This window comes from Brachycentrus maculatus, unplaced genomic scaffold (assembly GCF_059751285.1).
Source record: "Brachycentrus maculatus isolate JH-2025_06_01 unplaced genomic scaffold, ASM5975128v1 h1tg000992l, whole genome shotgun sequence".
NCBI lineage: Eukaryota > Metazoa > Arthropoda > Insecta > Trichoptera > Brachycentridae > Brachycentrus > Brachycentrus maculatus.
This window is the reverse complement of record NW_028281710.1, coordinates 48,804-66,647: the sequence shown is the minus strand read 5'-3', so window position 1 is coordinate 66,647 and position 17,844 is coordinate 48,804. Positions and strand designations below refer to the sequence as shown.

Sequence of the window (17,844 nt, the reverse complement as noted above, 5' to 3'; positions counted from 1 at the left end):
CATTCTATTTCTGTGAGCCTAAGCGGCTTATTATCAAAAGTAGGGATCAAATTGTGGTAGAGTAGTTTCGAACTCTGACTCAAGAGTCCGCGACACTTACCACGGGACCACAACCTGACACTTTTATAGCGGCGATTCGATGAGATATGAGATTGACAGTGAAATTTCAATGACAGGTCACAATTATTAAGTACATTTCGTTACGTGAGAGTGAAGAAAAACCAAGACGGCCACAGGAGTAGTAACAAGTGTAACAGTACGCGCAGTCAACAAAAAGAAGATACCTTGGAGTGTAGCCCTCATACTTACACCTACAGTTGTTAGCAAAATCAAAGAAATAATGAATAAGAATGAAGGAAAGGACTTTATAGGTCTTAAAAGTAATTAACTTTCTTTTCGAAAAATTTGGTCTGTACATAAATAACAAATCCAACGAATCGACAACAAAATCCGGAATAGATGCAATTTTTTCTCGTTATCTCGAAAACACCGAAATACGAACATTTATCTCATATTTAAGTTCATAAGGACATATATTACAAACCATATCAGTAAAACCAATTAAAGTGCCAATCAATGATACTATACATATTGAATAAACGGATTATTAATCACCAAATTTAGTATTCTAGTCTTTTTTAGAAATGCTCTTTCTCTCTCTCTCTCTTTGATTCTCATTATAAATCTCTGTTATTTTTTTAATTTTCTCACTTCTATCACGCAAACGATGCTGCACGGTCCTTTTTTTTTAGCTTAAAATATTAAAAATACCGAAATGTTTCCCCAAAAATGAATTAAAACAGAAAGGAACCTTATGTATTAAAACTGCTGTATGGGTTTCGTCTAAATATTCATTTGGATTTCATTATTCTTTATTTTTCTCAATACTATCACGCGGAAGGTGCTGCACGGTCATTTTTTTGGCTCATAATATTAAATTTCTCCCAAAAATTCATCAAAACAGAAAGGGAAAACTTTTGTATGGGTTTCGTCAACATATTCATTTATATTTCCGAAATCGGAAAACTGATACATGGGCAACACTAAGTGATAGTACGAAGCCAGCAACAGGTCAAAACCAATCTTACCAATATTAAAAATAAAACATAACAAAAATAAACGTCTCAGAAAATGTCATTTGATTAATTTCTCGGTTTTCGGCGTTTTCATATTTCGATGTGTTCTTCACGTGTTTTCTCACATTTTCAGAACTAGAAAAAAATACTACTTCTGGTTGTGAAGGTTAGGATGAGTTTCACTTAGTGTATCAGATGTTATTTGAGCCAAATGTAATTTTTTTCTTCAAAGAAGTAGCTTCACAAAAAGGAGTGTTCATTAAATTTCATATGTCAATGTCCATGAATATTATTACTATTACTAATTTTTACGATGTTTAAAGACCAAGCAAACACATTTTCAAGGTTTTAAACACTTTATAATGGGTTAATATATTATATTTTAGGTTTATGGATATTAGGTTTAGATAAAAATCGCAAAATGATATCCATTGACATTTCGGATGAAAATAATGAATATGTTAGTATTGATAGCGATGATGAGAATGAGTTGAATGAATTACCATTCAGGGCTAAAACTCGTGACCGAAAAAGCAATCAAAATGTAATTGAAGATTTGGATTTTGTGGACTCTAAGTGGTATTCCATAACGGTACGTATTTCCCCATTACTCTTTATGGCAGGGTTCTTTTAACATTTTCTCACATTCGAGATTGATACATGATATAGAGCAGAGGTGTCCAACTCAAAAACCACCAAGGGCCGCATAAGGTACATTGGGTACGCCGGCGGGCCTCATCAAAAATCTCATTTTCATTTTTATATAACTTTAAGTGAATAACTTATCATCAAAGACAGTCATGAGGTACAATAGATCCAACTTAATGATTTTGTAAAAGAATATTATATGTTCCCTAACAAAAAAAAAAAATTCAATGAAGAATTAAAATAAAAGAAAAATATAACCGCGGGTATCCGCAGGCCGCAAAATAAATACTCCCGAGCCGCGAGTTTGACATACTTGATATAGAGTACTTAACATACAGGGATGAAGGTATGCTATAACGCAGGCATGCCGAAACAAAGTCCTGGCAGCCCTCTAAGATGGGAAATTTATATAGCTATTAACCCTTGAAAACGGTGATATAAATTGTCAGAATTCATTTCAAAGTAAAGTAAAAGGTAATACAACTGCTGTAAAAACTACCAGTTATTTTTTTTATCACTTTATCTAATTTTAAAAGGTAATGTGGCGTAGTTGGGTAGATGCTTGACTGCGAAACTGGAATCGCGGGTTGGATTCCTACCAATTTCTAAAGATCTATTTATTCATCTATTAATTGGTATGGATGATTGTGGTATATTTTACAAATCTACCTTCTCTATCCATAAAATCTTACCTGCAGACAAGCCTTTAAAATGGAGCCTTTGCGGATTATTTAAATAAATAAATATTTTTAAAAAAAATGCAGAAAAGCTTAGAATTCAGAGAAACATACTGGTCAGCTCCACTAAGCTTTCTGAAGAAATTGGATCCCACTACGGCAGTAGTTGATAAAAGGCAACAACCTGTTGCATAACTAGGAATTTATGTGCTACCTCTTGTGACTTAAAATTGTAAAAGAAAAACACTTGTTTTTTTCACCACTTGAGTTTATTTTATTATGATGACTAGTTTCGGAAGCTGTGCTTTCATCTTCAGGTCTAAATATAAACTTGTTGTCATAATAAAATAAACTCAAGTGGTAAAAAAACAAGTATTTTTCTTCAACAATTTCATCATATCTTACCACGAAGTGAAAGCCAAACAATAAATAAAATACCTCTAGTGACAGCTCGGCTGTCCAAACTCAAAACACAGTAAGGGACATTTTTTTTGTAGTATGTTTTTTTTGCATTTTTGGACTAAGTAGATTCTACTTAGTCCAAAAATGCAAAAATGACGTACTACAAAAAATGTCCCTTACTGTGTTTTACGTTTGAACAGCCGAGCTGTTTGTTGAATTTTTAACACTTTTCTTTTTTCTGTACAACTAGCCCAGGGGTGGGCTGCCAATTATTTAATAAGGGGCTCGCGGGTGGAAGGGTTGGGGGTGAATTGTATAAGTTTGTAAAAACTATCCAAAATACATTATAATTAAAAATAGTAAAAATACCTTATATGCACATCAAACGACAAAATATAGATATGACTTATTTTTTGTATGGGATCGGATAATATGAATCAGAGAATATTGATTTCTCTTAATTTAACAAGATCTCTCCAAGCCCCCTGCAGCCCACCGCGGAACTAGCCTGATAGTACACAAGATGGTGAATTAAAGAGTCCAATTTTTTTTTATGTTCAAATATTGTTTCATTAATTTTAATTCCACTCTAAATATGGCGATTGACCATAAAACTATTTTCATGCCAATCAAACAAGAGTGCTAGTGCCAACTGATGTATGGAAAATGAAATATAGGATTGGCAAAAGAAGCATGAAAAAAGAGTGAATATGTACTGTTGAAATCCAATCACTTAGCAAAATGTGTGGAAAAAATCTATATTAGTATGTAGATAATATAATAAAACCCTTATCCGCACCCCAATGGTGCATAGGGCACTGCGTCATATAAACACAGTGTTATCTTGATCGTTATACACATGAAGGAAAGGTGATCAGCCCTTTGCTTCAGGTGCCAGTCTAGGGTAATATTAAATAAATATTACAGTGAAAAAATTACCTATATTTATTTTACCCCCCTTGGGAATCGAACCCGGGACCTCCAGAACGGTAGCCGAGCGTGCTGACCATTACTCTACGGAGGCGGACACATAAGTATGACAATACAAAAATGAATATATTAGAAAGGAACATATGACGGAATTAGGGATAGTTGAAATAAAAAGGTTCACCGAGGCTGGTTGGACATGAGGAGCAAAAGGATGACGAGAGAATGGCTAAGATAGTATATAGGTATGGCAAATGTGAATGGGAGAACAGAATGAGGATGGACAAGAAAGACTTGGCACAACCAAATTAATCATATCCTTATTCTCTGGTTGTGTCAAAAATCTATGTAAAACACTCGGTTGTGTTTCAAACTAACTAACTAACTAACCATCACGCCACTTCTCCGCAGGGGTAGGCAGAGAGAATCGAACGCCACACCACTCTGTCTTTGCAAACATTCTTCGCCTCTTCTACATTCATGCATCTCCTCATACATACCCGACGATTATTACGACTCCTGACCCGGCCGCTTTCAAGTATTTGACATACCTGATTGTGCCAGGTTTTCCTCGGTCTTCCTCTGCTACTTTTTCCAACTACATTCGCCTCATAAATTTGTTTAACCGTTCTTTCCTCACTCGTACGTTCCACATGTCCAAACCATCTCAACACACCTTTCTTAATTTTATCGATAATACTTATCTCAGCCTTGCATTCTTTCCTTATTTCATCATTCGAACATCTATAAAACATCGTTTTGCCACACATTCGTCTGAGGAATCGCATTTTGACTGCATTCATCCTTCTTTTGCCAACTCCATGCTTCGCTTCCATACGTAAGGGTTGGAACCAGAACTCCGTTGTGTACTGGACATGAATATTTCCATATTGTGTGAGTAAAAGCCAAATGTGCAAACTACTATGGAAAATAATATATAATTTTCAGGTGGATGATCCTGGAAAGCATACAAAAAGTGAAATTTTTGATGGAATACTGGAGAAAATTTCACCATTTGAATTTGTTCCAGTTTTACAAGAGGTTTGTAATAATAATTTGGAGTAAAAAAATATTTTCACATTATCAATTACGTTTCAAATTTAAAATCAATTGTTTTATAATTTCCAGAAAGGTCATATGCTGAAAAAGTTTTATGTTACTAAATGCGAGAGAGCTATTAAGAAGATTTCAACAATGGGATTCCAATTCTTCTGCGCAAATGATTCAGCATGGCCCTTTCGCTTAAAAGTTGCACACAATGATCCTCCACATAAGAACATAAACCCGTTTAAACTTATCCATAATGTTATTAAGGATTGCTTCAATATGGGCAGTAATGAATTGAACCTCTCAAATTTTCAGCATAACATTGGTTTGTAATCTGCATTTACTTATTTGTGTGTAAGACTTGAAAATTCTTACAATACGGTAACTTGAGATCATGTTTTCTAAAAACCAAGTGGTCGTCACATTATGTACACAGCTGTTGAATATTAACAGATGTTAGTACAGAATATAAATCATTGTGTAAATATTATTATCTTATCGAATCGAAATGAGAAGAAGTAAAAAAGAAACAATGTTTAATAATACACTCAAAAATCAATACCCAGTAAAGTAGCAAATATGATTACATAATTATTACACATTAAAAACTATTTATATTATTTTTTGACATCTCATCAAAGATGAAGAAGAATATGGAAGTCTGGGCATTTACGGGGCTGACGACCGTCATCGGCTGGTTTAAGTGATCACTTTACACACGTGTAACATTCACCAATTCTACCCATTATTGACAACCACACTACTCAAATTCTTGGAAGTTCTATATATATCAATCAATTTAGAAACCTTGTTCTTGAATCACTAGAACTTCACTAGAGACATCTATTGGTGAGATGTAAAGAAGCTTTTTACTAAGCAGAAACTCTTTTATTAGTATGTGAGGTCCGAATCCTGGATTATAATCACACACATGAGAAACGCCAGAAAATACCATTTTCATTTTTATTATTTAAGCTTATAATTTGACCAGATAATTTATTTACAACATTTTGAGTGTGTCCAAATACTTGTTCACAAAATCTGGAATATCTCCAATTACAGGAGTCATTTTCATATTATTTTTGACATCTCATCAAAGATGAAGAAGAATATGGAAGTCTGGGCATTTACGGGGCTGACGACCGTCATCGGCTGGTTTAAGTGATCACTTAACACACGTGTAACATTCACCAATTCTACCCATTATTGACAACCACACTACTCAAATTATAAGCTTAAATAATAAAAATGAGAATGGTATTTTCTGGCGTTTCTCGTGTGTGTGATTATAATCCAGGATTCGGACCTCACATACTAATAAAAGAGTTTCTGCTTAGTAAAAAGCTTCTTTACATCTCACCAATAGATGTGAGATCACTTAAACCAGCCGATGACGGTCGTCAGCCCCGTAAATGCCCAGACTTCCATATTCTTCTTCATCTTTGATGAGATGTCAAAAAATAATATGAAAATAACTCCTGTAATTGGAGATAATCCAGATTTTGTGAACAAGTATTTGGACACACTCAAAATGTTGTAAAAACTATTTATTTTATGTGTAGTAAAAAAAAAATATTCCACAGGTTTTCTGGATGTCATTTATTTTCCACTCTCGTATCCTGGAAACCAAAAAATCATCAGGCTTTTAATAAAGACTCTTGAATTATCACCGCACATTTACACACTGAATCTCTCCGAAAACATTTTAAAGTTAGTATGAAGTTTTGACGATATTATGATATTCATTTAAAAACTACGTAATTATTGATACTAAACTGCATGATTGCATGAACTAATCTGTAGTTTATTATTATTGTATAATTCACATATCGCTCACTCCTTTCAAGAACGTCATAAATCAAAAATCGTCAATTTTCAGTTGTGCATGCTTCCGGAATGCCCAGAAAACGTACTGTATCCCAGCAAAAGAGGCATATTTTTAACATAATGTTTACCTGCTACAGGGCAGAAAGTGATGTTTTTGTATTTTGAAGAAAATGTATAGTTTAATTATTTTTTAAAATATACTAATTATTTTTCAAATGGAGAAAAAACCTCAGGTTTTACCTAAAAATATCTGTTGCACAGTAAAAAGTTCAATAAGTGGCTTGATATTTATTTTTAATACATTGTATTATATTTTTACACTTTAAAAACGTTCTCCTGAAAAATGAAGTTTTTTGATTTATGACGTTCTTGAAAGGAGTGAGCGATATGAGTATTTACACACACACACACACATATATATATTATATAAAATTCCAGATCAGTAACAGAATTAGACATCCCAACCACTTTTTGTGCTGTGAATTCACTAAATCTTTCAAATAACCTTATACCGGGAGTGGCAGCCTTGACGCCCCTGCAAGGATTGTCAAATAAGATAACAGAATTATGGTTGGATGGGAACGATATATGCATGAATTATGTTCAAGAAGAACATTATATAGATCATATCAAAGCTATTTTCCCCCTAATAATAAAATTGGTAAGTTTTACATTCTAATTTATACTACAACAATTTTTCTCTTGGTCATTGCAGTTATCTGTAGTCTAAATAGCTCGAATTAACCTTTATTTTCTTCTTTGAATACATATTGGGCACTTCTCCATACAAACATTGTAAGAACCATAAGTATTTTATAAAGAAGAGTGAAGTGCTACTTTTTTTAGCAAAAATATACCTGCCAAAATTTTTAATATTAAAACAACAAACATTATTCGGTAAAACTTCTATCGTTTTTGAAGGGACCTATTGAAACAAACTATAAATGCGGGAAAACAATGAATGCAGGATTAAGAGGTCAATACACTAGGAGATACTATCGAGTAAAGATACCGTCCTCCCAATCTACATAAGTCAACAGTATATTTTGGGCTTTGCAAATAATATTTTTTTCGGGATCAGTTATTGAATACGCGTAGTACAAAATTTTCAATGTTTCAAAGAGTGTCCATGCTTCTGAAAATAAAGTAACAGGCAGCGGCTCCTCTTCATCAATATCGACCTATTCTGCTGTGTCCTTCAACCTTACATCACACAAGGTTTCGATAGTTTCTATCCCACACATTGGAATACAATGGATCAATTTCATGATGTGTTATTATCGGCTAGTAAATTAATATTAAAAATCACAAGACTATCAGTAACATTCTTATTGGAATCTGTAGAGAATAAGGGAGATATTAAGGTTTGAATAAAACGAAAAATGGACACCGCTATACGTTATCGGGTGTGTTATGGGGCGTATCCCTTTATGTATCTGCTTTATAGAGATGTAATAGTAGTAGTGTGGATTCGTTTCTGTGACGTCATTCGTTACCAACTTACGAAAACATTGTTTTTACGACGGCGAATTTTGCAAAAGAAAATGATAAGTGAAAATATTGATTATATCAAACACAAAACGGGCCTTATACAATCCTTTATAGGTTGAGTATGTTTAATTATATATTCCTCTCGAGTGAAAATACCCTATTGAGAAAATTGAGGAAAATGTAAAAAACACAGACAAAATATATCAAATATGCAGCGTAATTTAAACGATGAATGTGGTAAAATGGTGTTAGAGAAACAATCAATGCGACCTATTTTTGTATGAAATGAATTTGGGATGGAATAAATAAACGACACATACGGGAAAACGACTTTTCGAGTAACGATAGATAAAGGTTTCGCTGTATTACATTTTTGTATTTTATAATATTTTGCCAGGTTGATGTAATAAAAGCCACAGTTTAGTGATTTTAAGCAAAGTATAAGATCACAAAGTTAGTGCTTCAAATATTGATTGTATAAACCCGTTTTTATTTGTTTTTTAGGATGGTAAGTCATTTTTTCAAGATCGCCTCCCTGTAAATCACCGCAATTTTACAGTTGACAGAAATGCTACGCCTTTGGTTAACAAATTTATGGAGGTTTATTTTACATTGTTTGATTCGGATGAACGGGGACTGTTAACAGACATGTACTCCAACAAAGCTATTTTTAATATTGCCTGTCAGATGACTTGTGGTAAATATTTATTGTTATCAAAAATATATTTTCCGTAGGCTTAGGTTTCACAATTGAATCGGTTAATTACCAAAGGGAATAAGTCACCATTTTTCCCATATAGCAATATTGATGCAGTTCGATTTATTTTAGGGAGATCTAAAGAAAGAGAATAAAGAAAAGGACTAAGTCAGTTCATTTGACAGTTAAATGTAGGTACCACTCCATTTTTTCCTGTGACACTTCCAACGGAAAAAGCGTATAATGGGCCTGTGGCCATCAAATTAATAAAATAGAAAACTTGAAGCGTATCTTATAAAAGTCATATAAGTTTTTAACTTATAATATAAAATGTACACATTAGTCTTAAATATAAAAATAAAATTTAGCGTTTGGGCCAATTTTCAATACTAAAAATATAAAATTGAAAATTGGCCCAAATGCTAAAATTTTATTTTTATTTTTAAGACTTATGTGTATATTTTTTTTCCTTAAAACTATGATTAGTAACCAAAGGGAATAAGTCGGCAATGTTAAATTAGCATAATAAATTCTAAAAAAGGCAAACAATCTTAAATTTTATATTAACCCTTCCCTTACGGTGCTAAAAATTTCCCCGTGCACCGGGGGTATGTATTTTGTACACCATATGAAAATGTGGTTTAATAATGGGAAAAATGTGAATATTCCTAAATGTTGCTTTTATTGACGTCACGTAAGACGGTATGCCGTTACGACATGCGCGTATACTTACAAAGTACGCCACACGCGCACATACAGAAACATTTGTGTATTAGCGATTTTATTCCCAATTTTTTCCAATTATTAATTTCCATCCCTGCAAATGAATAACTTCATATTATAATACTTTCATGTAATACATAATTATATTATGGAGGAATACAAAAATTCTGAGCCCATATCTATTGTATTTTATATGAGTTGTAGTAAATACTATCACCGGGAGGGAAAGGTTAACTGTGAATAAGAGCATATTTAAACTTATTCCCTTCGGTAATTAACCGATTCAATTGTACATTTGTATGTGCTTTACGTTTAACATTACGGATGTTTATATGTGTTCTTAATACATTACACCAATAATTACTATCGGCAGGAACTTAATTTAAAATATTTTCAGGTTCTAATTTTCACAAGAGGTCCCATAATCTGCTTGTTTCAAAACTAAAAGGAAATGTCTTTTTTGGTCCGAGGGGTATTATCGGATGTCTGGGTTTCCTCCCTAAAACAGAACACGACCCTCTTACTTTCACAGTGGATGTAACAGGATATTCGGTAAACAAAGAGAAGATTTCTAATTAATTAGCAACTGTTCTGAACTAATTTTCTACAAACTATGTAGACAGATATTAACGTCTCTACCGGTGACATGTATTTACAACCACGGGTAGAATGGTGAATGTTGTATGTGTAGAGTGATCACTTAACCAGCCTATGACAGGTTATAAGCCCTGTAAATACTCAGACTTCCATATCCTTTTTCATCCATGTGGAGATGTCAAAAAAAGTGATGTTTAAAAATTAAATAATAAATAAGATAAATTCACACATTTATTGTTAAATGTTAAAGTATTAAATTACTCTCCTGGAAAATAAAGATAAAATTACACGATGCACGTTTGCACTCCGACACATCAATATGTTTTTAGATTAGTTACACTACACCTGTAGATGGATTAGTTGGTCTAAAACTAGTAATGTGTTTAATATGAATAATCTCGAGTTATTTTATCGTTCCGGGTTTGCTAATTATCTTAAATTTATATTTCTTTAGGATCCTTCCACAATTTTGACAATATCAGGCGTATTCAAGATACCATCCGCAGTTCTCTCCCAAGACGAACCCCTGTATGAATTCACGAGAACCTTCATACTGACAAAAATAAATGACAAACACCAGTACAAGATTACCAACGACTTTTTAAATATCAGCTCACACCTGAGTAAAAATGCAGCGAATGCTTTTGCTACAACTATGGTAAGTGAACCTTAATTTAAATAAAATAATTGTAATGCAGTATTCATTCATTTATTTATTTTTTATTACAAAGATCTACCAACACTAAATGATATGAGAATTTTAATAAAACATGGTCAAAAACAATCAAGAACCCTTAAATTATAAAAATTATGCAAAAAATTACTTAACTATAACTTTTTTACTCGAGTCTGGTTAAAAAATCGAAATTATCTGTACAAAGTGATTTAATTTTAGCATATTTTTACTATACAGTGTCCATTGATTCTTCTGTATCCATTTCTACATCGAGTTTTTCTTCTCCCAGCGATGAATATTTTAAACGCAGTTTCTCATAATGCTGCTGTTCTTTGGGTGACACCGAAGGCTTCATCTTGACGAGAGCTTTCTGGAAGTGAGTGGCGGACACGAGTAGCGGAGAAGAGGGGATACTGCCCGTTATGAAGTCGGTGAGCGCCTGCGTGGCCGCTAGCCTCACCAGTCCTGCCAAGTCCGCCCCCGTGTATCCTTCGGTGGCGGCTGCCACCACCTCTACCTCCACGTCCGACGCCAACTGCGGCTTGGTGCCTTTCTTAGTGATGGCCTTCAGAATATCTATCCTGTCTTGAAGCAGAGGCATTCCGACAAACAGAACCCTGTCCAATCTTCCCGGCCTCAAAACGGCGGCGTCTATTATGTCCGGGCGATTGGTCGCAGCCAACACGAACACGCCTTCTCTGCCTTCGATTCCATCCATTTCCGTCAGCAGCTGGTTGACCACTCTGCTGGCGCCGCCCGAGTCTCCGCTCGTTCTCCGAGGACACAGGGAATCAAACTCGTCGAAGAATATGACGCAAGGTGCCGAGTTCCTAGCTCTCTGGAAACATGTCCTTACTGCGCGCTCGCTTTCTCCTACGTACATGTTCAGCAACTCAGGTCCTTTAACAGATATGAAGTTTATTCCGGCTTCATTAGCTACAGCCTTGGCGAGGAGAGTTTTGCCACAACCCGGCGGTCCGCACAGCAGAACTCCGCTAGGAACGGAAAGGCCTAAAGCTTCTAATTGTTCGGGATATTTCACCGGGGCTAGAACTGCTAGTTGTAATTCTCGTCTCACATCTCCCAAGGATCCTATGTCTTCCCAAGTAGTATCGGGAACTGTCGCGAACCCTTCTCTTATTGCGCAGGGCTTTGTGGATTTTAAAGCCGCTAATATGTCTTCTTGCGTGATACTCATCGTCGATAACTGTTCCGCTGTAAATGGTTCCGTTTCATCTAATAATTTTTGTATATCCTTCAATTCAGATTGGGGAGACTCCGTTCGTTTTAGGTCTTCGCAAACCTCTACTGCCGGATTCACGGAACAGGTTTCGATATTCTCACCCGGAATATCCGCAGCGACAGGTGGCACAATGTCGTTTGCATTATTAACATCTAACGAGGGAACATCCGGCAAATTGGGTGGGCCGTCAGCATTATCTGGATTTACGTTGTCTTCTGGGAGTTTTGGTTCAGAATTGAGAATGTCCCCATTCAAATTGGATTCATTGGCTTTTTCAATTTGGGTTTCTATCGTAGCAGATCCTACACTCTCTGGAATAATGGAAGGAATATTCGATTCGTTATGGTCATTCGCAAAAGTGTTTTCTGCCGGTAGAGACAGATTTTGTCTCTTGATGTTGTGGAAGACTCTTTTGATAGCGACTGTACTGGATTTGTTCATCAGAGCTCGGAGATCAGCTCCGACAAATCCGGGAGTCAGCTGCGCTACAATATCCAGGTCCACGTTCTGGTCCATATTGAGACCGCGGCACATAATTCGCAATATGTCTTTTCTGGCCTTCAGAGTAGGGATCCCGAGTGCGATTTCTTGTTCCAACCGCCCCGCTCGGCGGAGAGCGGGATCCAGCGTATCCGGGTTGTTGGTAGCCGCCAGAACCAATACGGATATATCGTTGTCGCCAAGCGCATCTAAGCTGGATAACAACTGGGAAACTATTCTCCTTTCCATGTCTTTTTGCGCATTTATTCTATTGGCACAAATGGAATCGATCTCGTCTATAAATAATACGCAGGGAGCTAACGCTGTGGCTTTCTCGAACAGGTCTCTGATCCTTTTCTCGGACTCGCCGGAAACCCCCCCGACCAGCTCGGTAGCGGGCAGGGCGAGCAGCGGCAGATTGAGCTTGCCCGCGACAGCGTGCGCGAGTAGCGTCTTGCCAGTGCCCGGGGGCCCGTGCAGTAGAGCGCCCCGCGGAGTCTTCACCCCCAGCTGCTTGTACACCTCCGGGTGTTGCATGTGCATGATGAGATCGCACACTTGCTCTAGTATGGACAGTATTCCTCCCATGTCTTCAAAGGTTACTTTACTCATGGTCGACTCTAATTTGGACTCGGATTCTACTGGAACCTTTCGTTTTTGAATTGTTTTCGATGATTCGTGGTTCGATTTCCTTTTTCTGTGATTGTCGTTCGGAGTAGAGGTTATGTCGTATTTACTTGTGTTATTGTCGTTAGTAGCGTTTATGCTAACTGCCGGAGTGACTTGTTTGGATTTGTGTTGATTGAGATCCGGAATGTGCGTAGATATTGTGATTTGGTCGTTCAATTTGGGGAGCTTCGGAGCTTTTCCACTATTCGATTCGTCGTCACTACTTATGTCGATCAGTTCGCTGGTTTTATCGTTCCCGCTACGATCCTTTTTCTGATTTTTTTTGTCTTGCATTTTATACATTGCCATCAGTTGATCGTTTAACACGTTGCTGTCGTCCAGGAGCTCCAAATCGTCAGAATCTTCTTCGGAACCATCGGAAGACGTTCCCTCATCTAGTCCGTAGCTGTGGAGTACGATTTTGTAAGCGGCTTCCACCATCTGACAGAAGGCGCTTTCATTTCTGTTGTTGTATTCCCGGTATCTTTCTTTCAAGGAACGGGCCATTTGACTGACGTCGACGAATGTTTTGTCAACATTTTCGGCTAGATAATTTTTAACGCGCGGTACTATTAACGGATCGCTGAATTTGGTCCGCGTTTGTTTCTTCATTGCCGTTTACTAATCCGCACGAAAGAAATGTGATCTTGCCCGCCGAACGCCCGCGTCACAAACGTTCAACTTTATTTTGTTAAGTTTGTATCACTGTCAAATGAAGTCTGCGCATGGGTGCGTAGGTACTGAAAACTGAGAACAAATCATTATTCTTGTTTCAAATTTTCTTTATATCAAAATTAGAATTTTAGATATTTTTGTTTTTATAATCACGTTATTAAAAAAAATGTATCATAACTTGTAATTTTATAATGCTGATATGATAATAAAACGTTCCGTACTATATATATATTTTCTTAATATAGCAACACTGATAATTTTCAAGGTTATACGCGGGTTATTTAAAATGTGTAGTTGAAATTATTTTTTTCGTTATATTTTTTCAAACTTTTTTATTTAATTTATTACACACACAATTTTTTTTGCATTTTTTATAGACTGTTAAAGACAAACCGAGTTTAATAAACTTGGATCCATCCCTCCTGGAGGCGCCTGTAACGGATGGAATCGTAGAACTATTTATTGTTGTGACTAAACTACCATACTCCCATGCCAAACAGTGAGTTAAAAATTATATATCTTTTATGAAATAAGGAGGATATAAAATAACTAAATTTAAAAAATGTATTTGACATTTAAATGTTTGGTAAATATTCGAACTACGGTACACTTTTCTAAATTTTATCAAAAATAATTACTCATCGTATACACTTTTGATTATTTTAAAAATGCATTTTGTGAATACACAAAATGCATTATTAAAATAATTAATAGTCTATTTGTATCACTCATATCTATTTATTTATATCCTTGTGAAGTGAGCAAACCTCTTAGGTTCTCACATTATACAACGCAATGAAAAATATAACATAAAATGATTTAGATAAATGTATTTATTTACTTATTATTTTATTATTATTTCCAGGTTTTTGCAGCGAAATCGATGGAACTTCCGAGCTGCACTGTTGGATGTCATAAATCTTTTGCAAAAGGAATAACGTTTGCTTATTTGGAAATTTTACTGGACAGGTCCAAATTAAGAATCACCATTTCTTGAAAACGATTCCGTTATATGTGATGACAGACGTATTATAAAGTGTATGTGTGGTTCAAAAATGATGTGGTTCATCTCTTCAAGTTATGTGATCTTCATTTAAGACAGGCCTGGCCAACCTAAATTCCACCCGGGCCGCACCGATGACCTAAAATTTTCCGAAGGGCCACATACAGACATTAGAAAAAAAATATTTAATACTTTTATAACAACGAATTTCATACTTATAATATTTTTTTAAAGTATTATAAATAATTTGAATGCACAGATAATCAGCAAGTACAATCAGGTTAATTGTGAAAAAAAAACATTACTTCGACCAGACGTGAGAAGAAAACACATTAACAAAAAATGTGTCTGTATAGTAAACATTTTGGAAAATTTTAATAATCAAAATTATTGATTAGGACACATAAATCAAACAAAATTACCAATTTTAATTTAAAAAAAAACAATTTATCATTGGCCACCGAGTGCTAGATTTGAGTTTCTTTTGGCTCACTTAATTCTGTCCGCCTCCGTAGTGTAATGGTCAGCACGCTCGGCTACCGTTCTGGAGGTCCCGGGTTCGATTCCCAAGGGGGGTAAAATAAATATAAGTGATTTTTTCACTGTAATATTTATTCAAAATTACCATGGACTGGTACCTGAAGCGGAGGGCTGATCACCTTTCCTTCATGTATAAACGATCAAGATAACACTGCGTTTATATGACACAGTGCCCTATGCACCATTGGGGTGCGGATAAGGGTTTTATTATTATACTTAATTCTTCTAAATCTATTTCAATAGTTGAAGTTTAACACCTTAACTGGTTTTCGAAATTGCCTTAAATTGGCGACGCTGAAGAGCACGCGAATGGATATAGATCACTGTTTTTATAACAACATGCATGACTTGGCTCATAGATAATAATGGAGCGCATAAATTTTGTTGATGTATAAAAAAAACATCACATTTATATCACTGGTTTAAAAATGAATTGGTCATACATGACCGCGGGCCGCACGTAAGGGCGCTGCGGGCCGCGGGATTTAAGACATTTATAGTTTGGTAATGATGTATAAAATAATCAGAATTTATTTTAAACAAGACAAATTCCTTTGGAAGATTCTGAAATACTTACGATAGTAAATATCTTGATGTTAAGTATTTAAAAAAGCGTTTATATGTTAAATGTATTAAATCAATAAACTAAACAACTGTTTTGAGTTTTTATTTTTTACCCCGTTTTATTATGAGATTGAGGCTTGTTTTCAAATACGAGAGGTAAGAATAATTAAATGGCTCTAGAAACTTAAATTTGGTATCCATTGTAGGTTAAAATTTACTTCCATTGGAAATGGATAAATCATAAATTAGTAATAAAATTTTCCTGTATTTTTTAATTTGACCCTGGTAGGTCCCTTAGCATTGATGACCTGCATGTTTTGGATAAACCAGAAGGACCCGCAGGAAGTCTTCCCTCGCCCTCTTTTTCCTATTATCTCTAGAACAAATAGACTAGTCTCTGCCATTCTAATAATGTTGAAGTTCTTATTTATTGCAAGTAGATTTTTTTTTAGTTTTAAAGCTCTCATTTATTAAAAGTACAGCCCAGTGTTGCCCGGAAATAACACGGTATTAACTCTACCATGATCATATGAAGGCAGAGTGATTAATCTTGAGCTTCGGTTTCAGGGATTTAGGAATTTCATGGACCCTCAAGATCAAAACTATGAACCGATTAAAGGCATTCGAAATGTGGTTACACCGTAAAATGCTACACACTCCATCGACCGATATGGTTAGCAACTCAAATGCGGTCCAAAGAGCAAGAGCAGGGAGACAGTTGCTGATTGAAATCAAGGTCCGGAAGGTGTCCTATCTGGGGTATGTGCTAAGAGGAAAGAAGTACGAATTATTGGTCCTAATCATTAAAGGAAAAGTATAGGGTCGTCGAGGTGTGGGCAGAAGACGGATCTCCTGGCTCCGTAACATACGAGATTGGGCAGGGTCGGGACTGTCGAGTCGCTATTTAGAGCTACACAAAAGAAGAACAATAACTCTCAAGTGAAAGTTGATGACAGGGGTACCTGACATGACACACGCAGAAGACAAAAGAATAAAGTATGTTTGATAAGGGACATAACTGCTATGTGGGAAAGGTAACGAAAGAGGAATAACAGGTACTAGAGCAGAGGAATAAAATAAAAGTAGCAATGGCTAGGACACTCGGGTCGCATACCTGTCCCCTTGAGGAAAAATTAAAAACAATTATTTTTGTAATGTCAGGATTACAATTATTAAACTTTTGAAAGCGGCTTGTGGAGCACAGATGGGGGCTGGACATGTGGCGGCACTGGAGCACAGTGCTGCGTTTGCCAGCGAGCTAATCTTCATCTTCTACATCTCTCCAAAAAATTAACGTTATTTTTTCTTTCGCTGTTTCATTTATTTTTTTTATTTGTTTACTATTGTAATTTTAATTTCATTTTATAAAAAATGTTGTAAAACTGACTAAGTATTGCACCCACCACTTAGTCAAGTTGGAATAAAGATTTATACTAACTAACTAACTAATCATCACGCCGCTTCACCGCAGGGGTAGCCAGAGAGAATAGAACGCCACACCACTCTGTCTTTGCAAACATTCTTCGCCTCTTCCACGTTCATGCATCTCATACATACCCGCCGATTGTTACGACTCCTATCCTGACCACTTTCAAGTATTTGGCATACCTGATCGTGCCATGTTTTTCTCGGTCTTCCTCTGTTCCTTTTTCCAATTACATCCGCCTCGTAAACTTGTTTTACCGTTCTTTCCTCACTCATTCGTTCTACATGTCCAAACCATCTTAACACACCTTTCTTCATTTTACCGATAATGCTTATCTCAGCTTTGCATTCCTTCCTTATTTCACTATTCGAACATCTATCGTACATCGTTTTGTCGCACATTCTTCTGAGCGATCGAATTTCGACTGCATTCAGTCTACTTTCATCCTTCTTTTGC

General features: G+C 35.7%; 2 protein-coding genes across 2 annotated transcripts; one reads left to right on the top strand and one right to left on the bottom strand.

Annotated features, from left to right (window-relative positions):
• The first annotated feature begins 1,052 nt into the window (after positions 1–1,052).
• LOC148299694 (nuclear RNA export factor 2-like) lies at positions 1,053–16,052 on the top strand. The gene is made up of 11 exons (XM_088275791.1): positions 1,053–1,242; positions 1,463–1,668; positions 4,679–4,771; positions 4,859–5,102; positions 6,361–6,487; positions 7,043–7,265; positions 8,600–8,792; positions 9,913–10,067; positions 10,567–10,770; positions 14,233–14,354; positions 14,721–16,052. Exons 2-11 carry the CDS (start codon positions 1,498–1,500, stop codon positions 14,791–14,793), a joined length of 1,605 nt encoding a protein of 534 aa, XP_088131917.1. The 5' UTR covers positions 1,053–1,242; positions 1,463–1,497; the 3' UTR covers positions 14,794–16,052.
• Positions 10,806–13,855, bottom strand: LOC148299695 (nuclear valosin-containing protein-like). Its single transcript, XM_088275790.1, has one exon. It carries the CDS (start codon positions 13,790–13,792, stop codon positions 11,018–11,020), a length of 2,775 nt encoding a protein of 924 aa, XP_088131916.1. The 5' UTR covers positions 13,793–13,855; the 3' UTR covers positions 10,806–11,017.
• Positions 16,053–17,844: the final 1,792 nt, after the last annotated feature.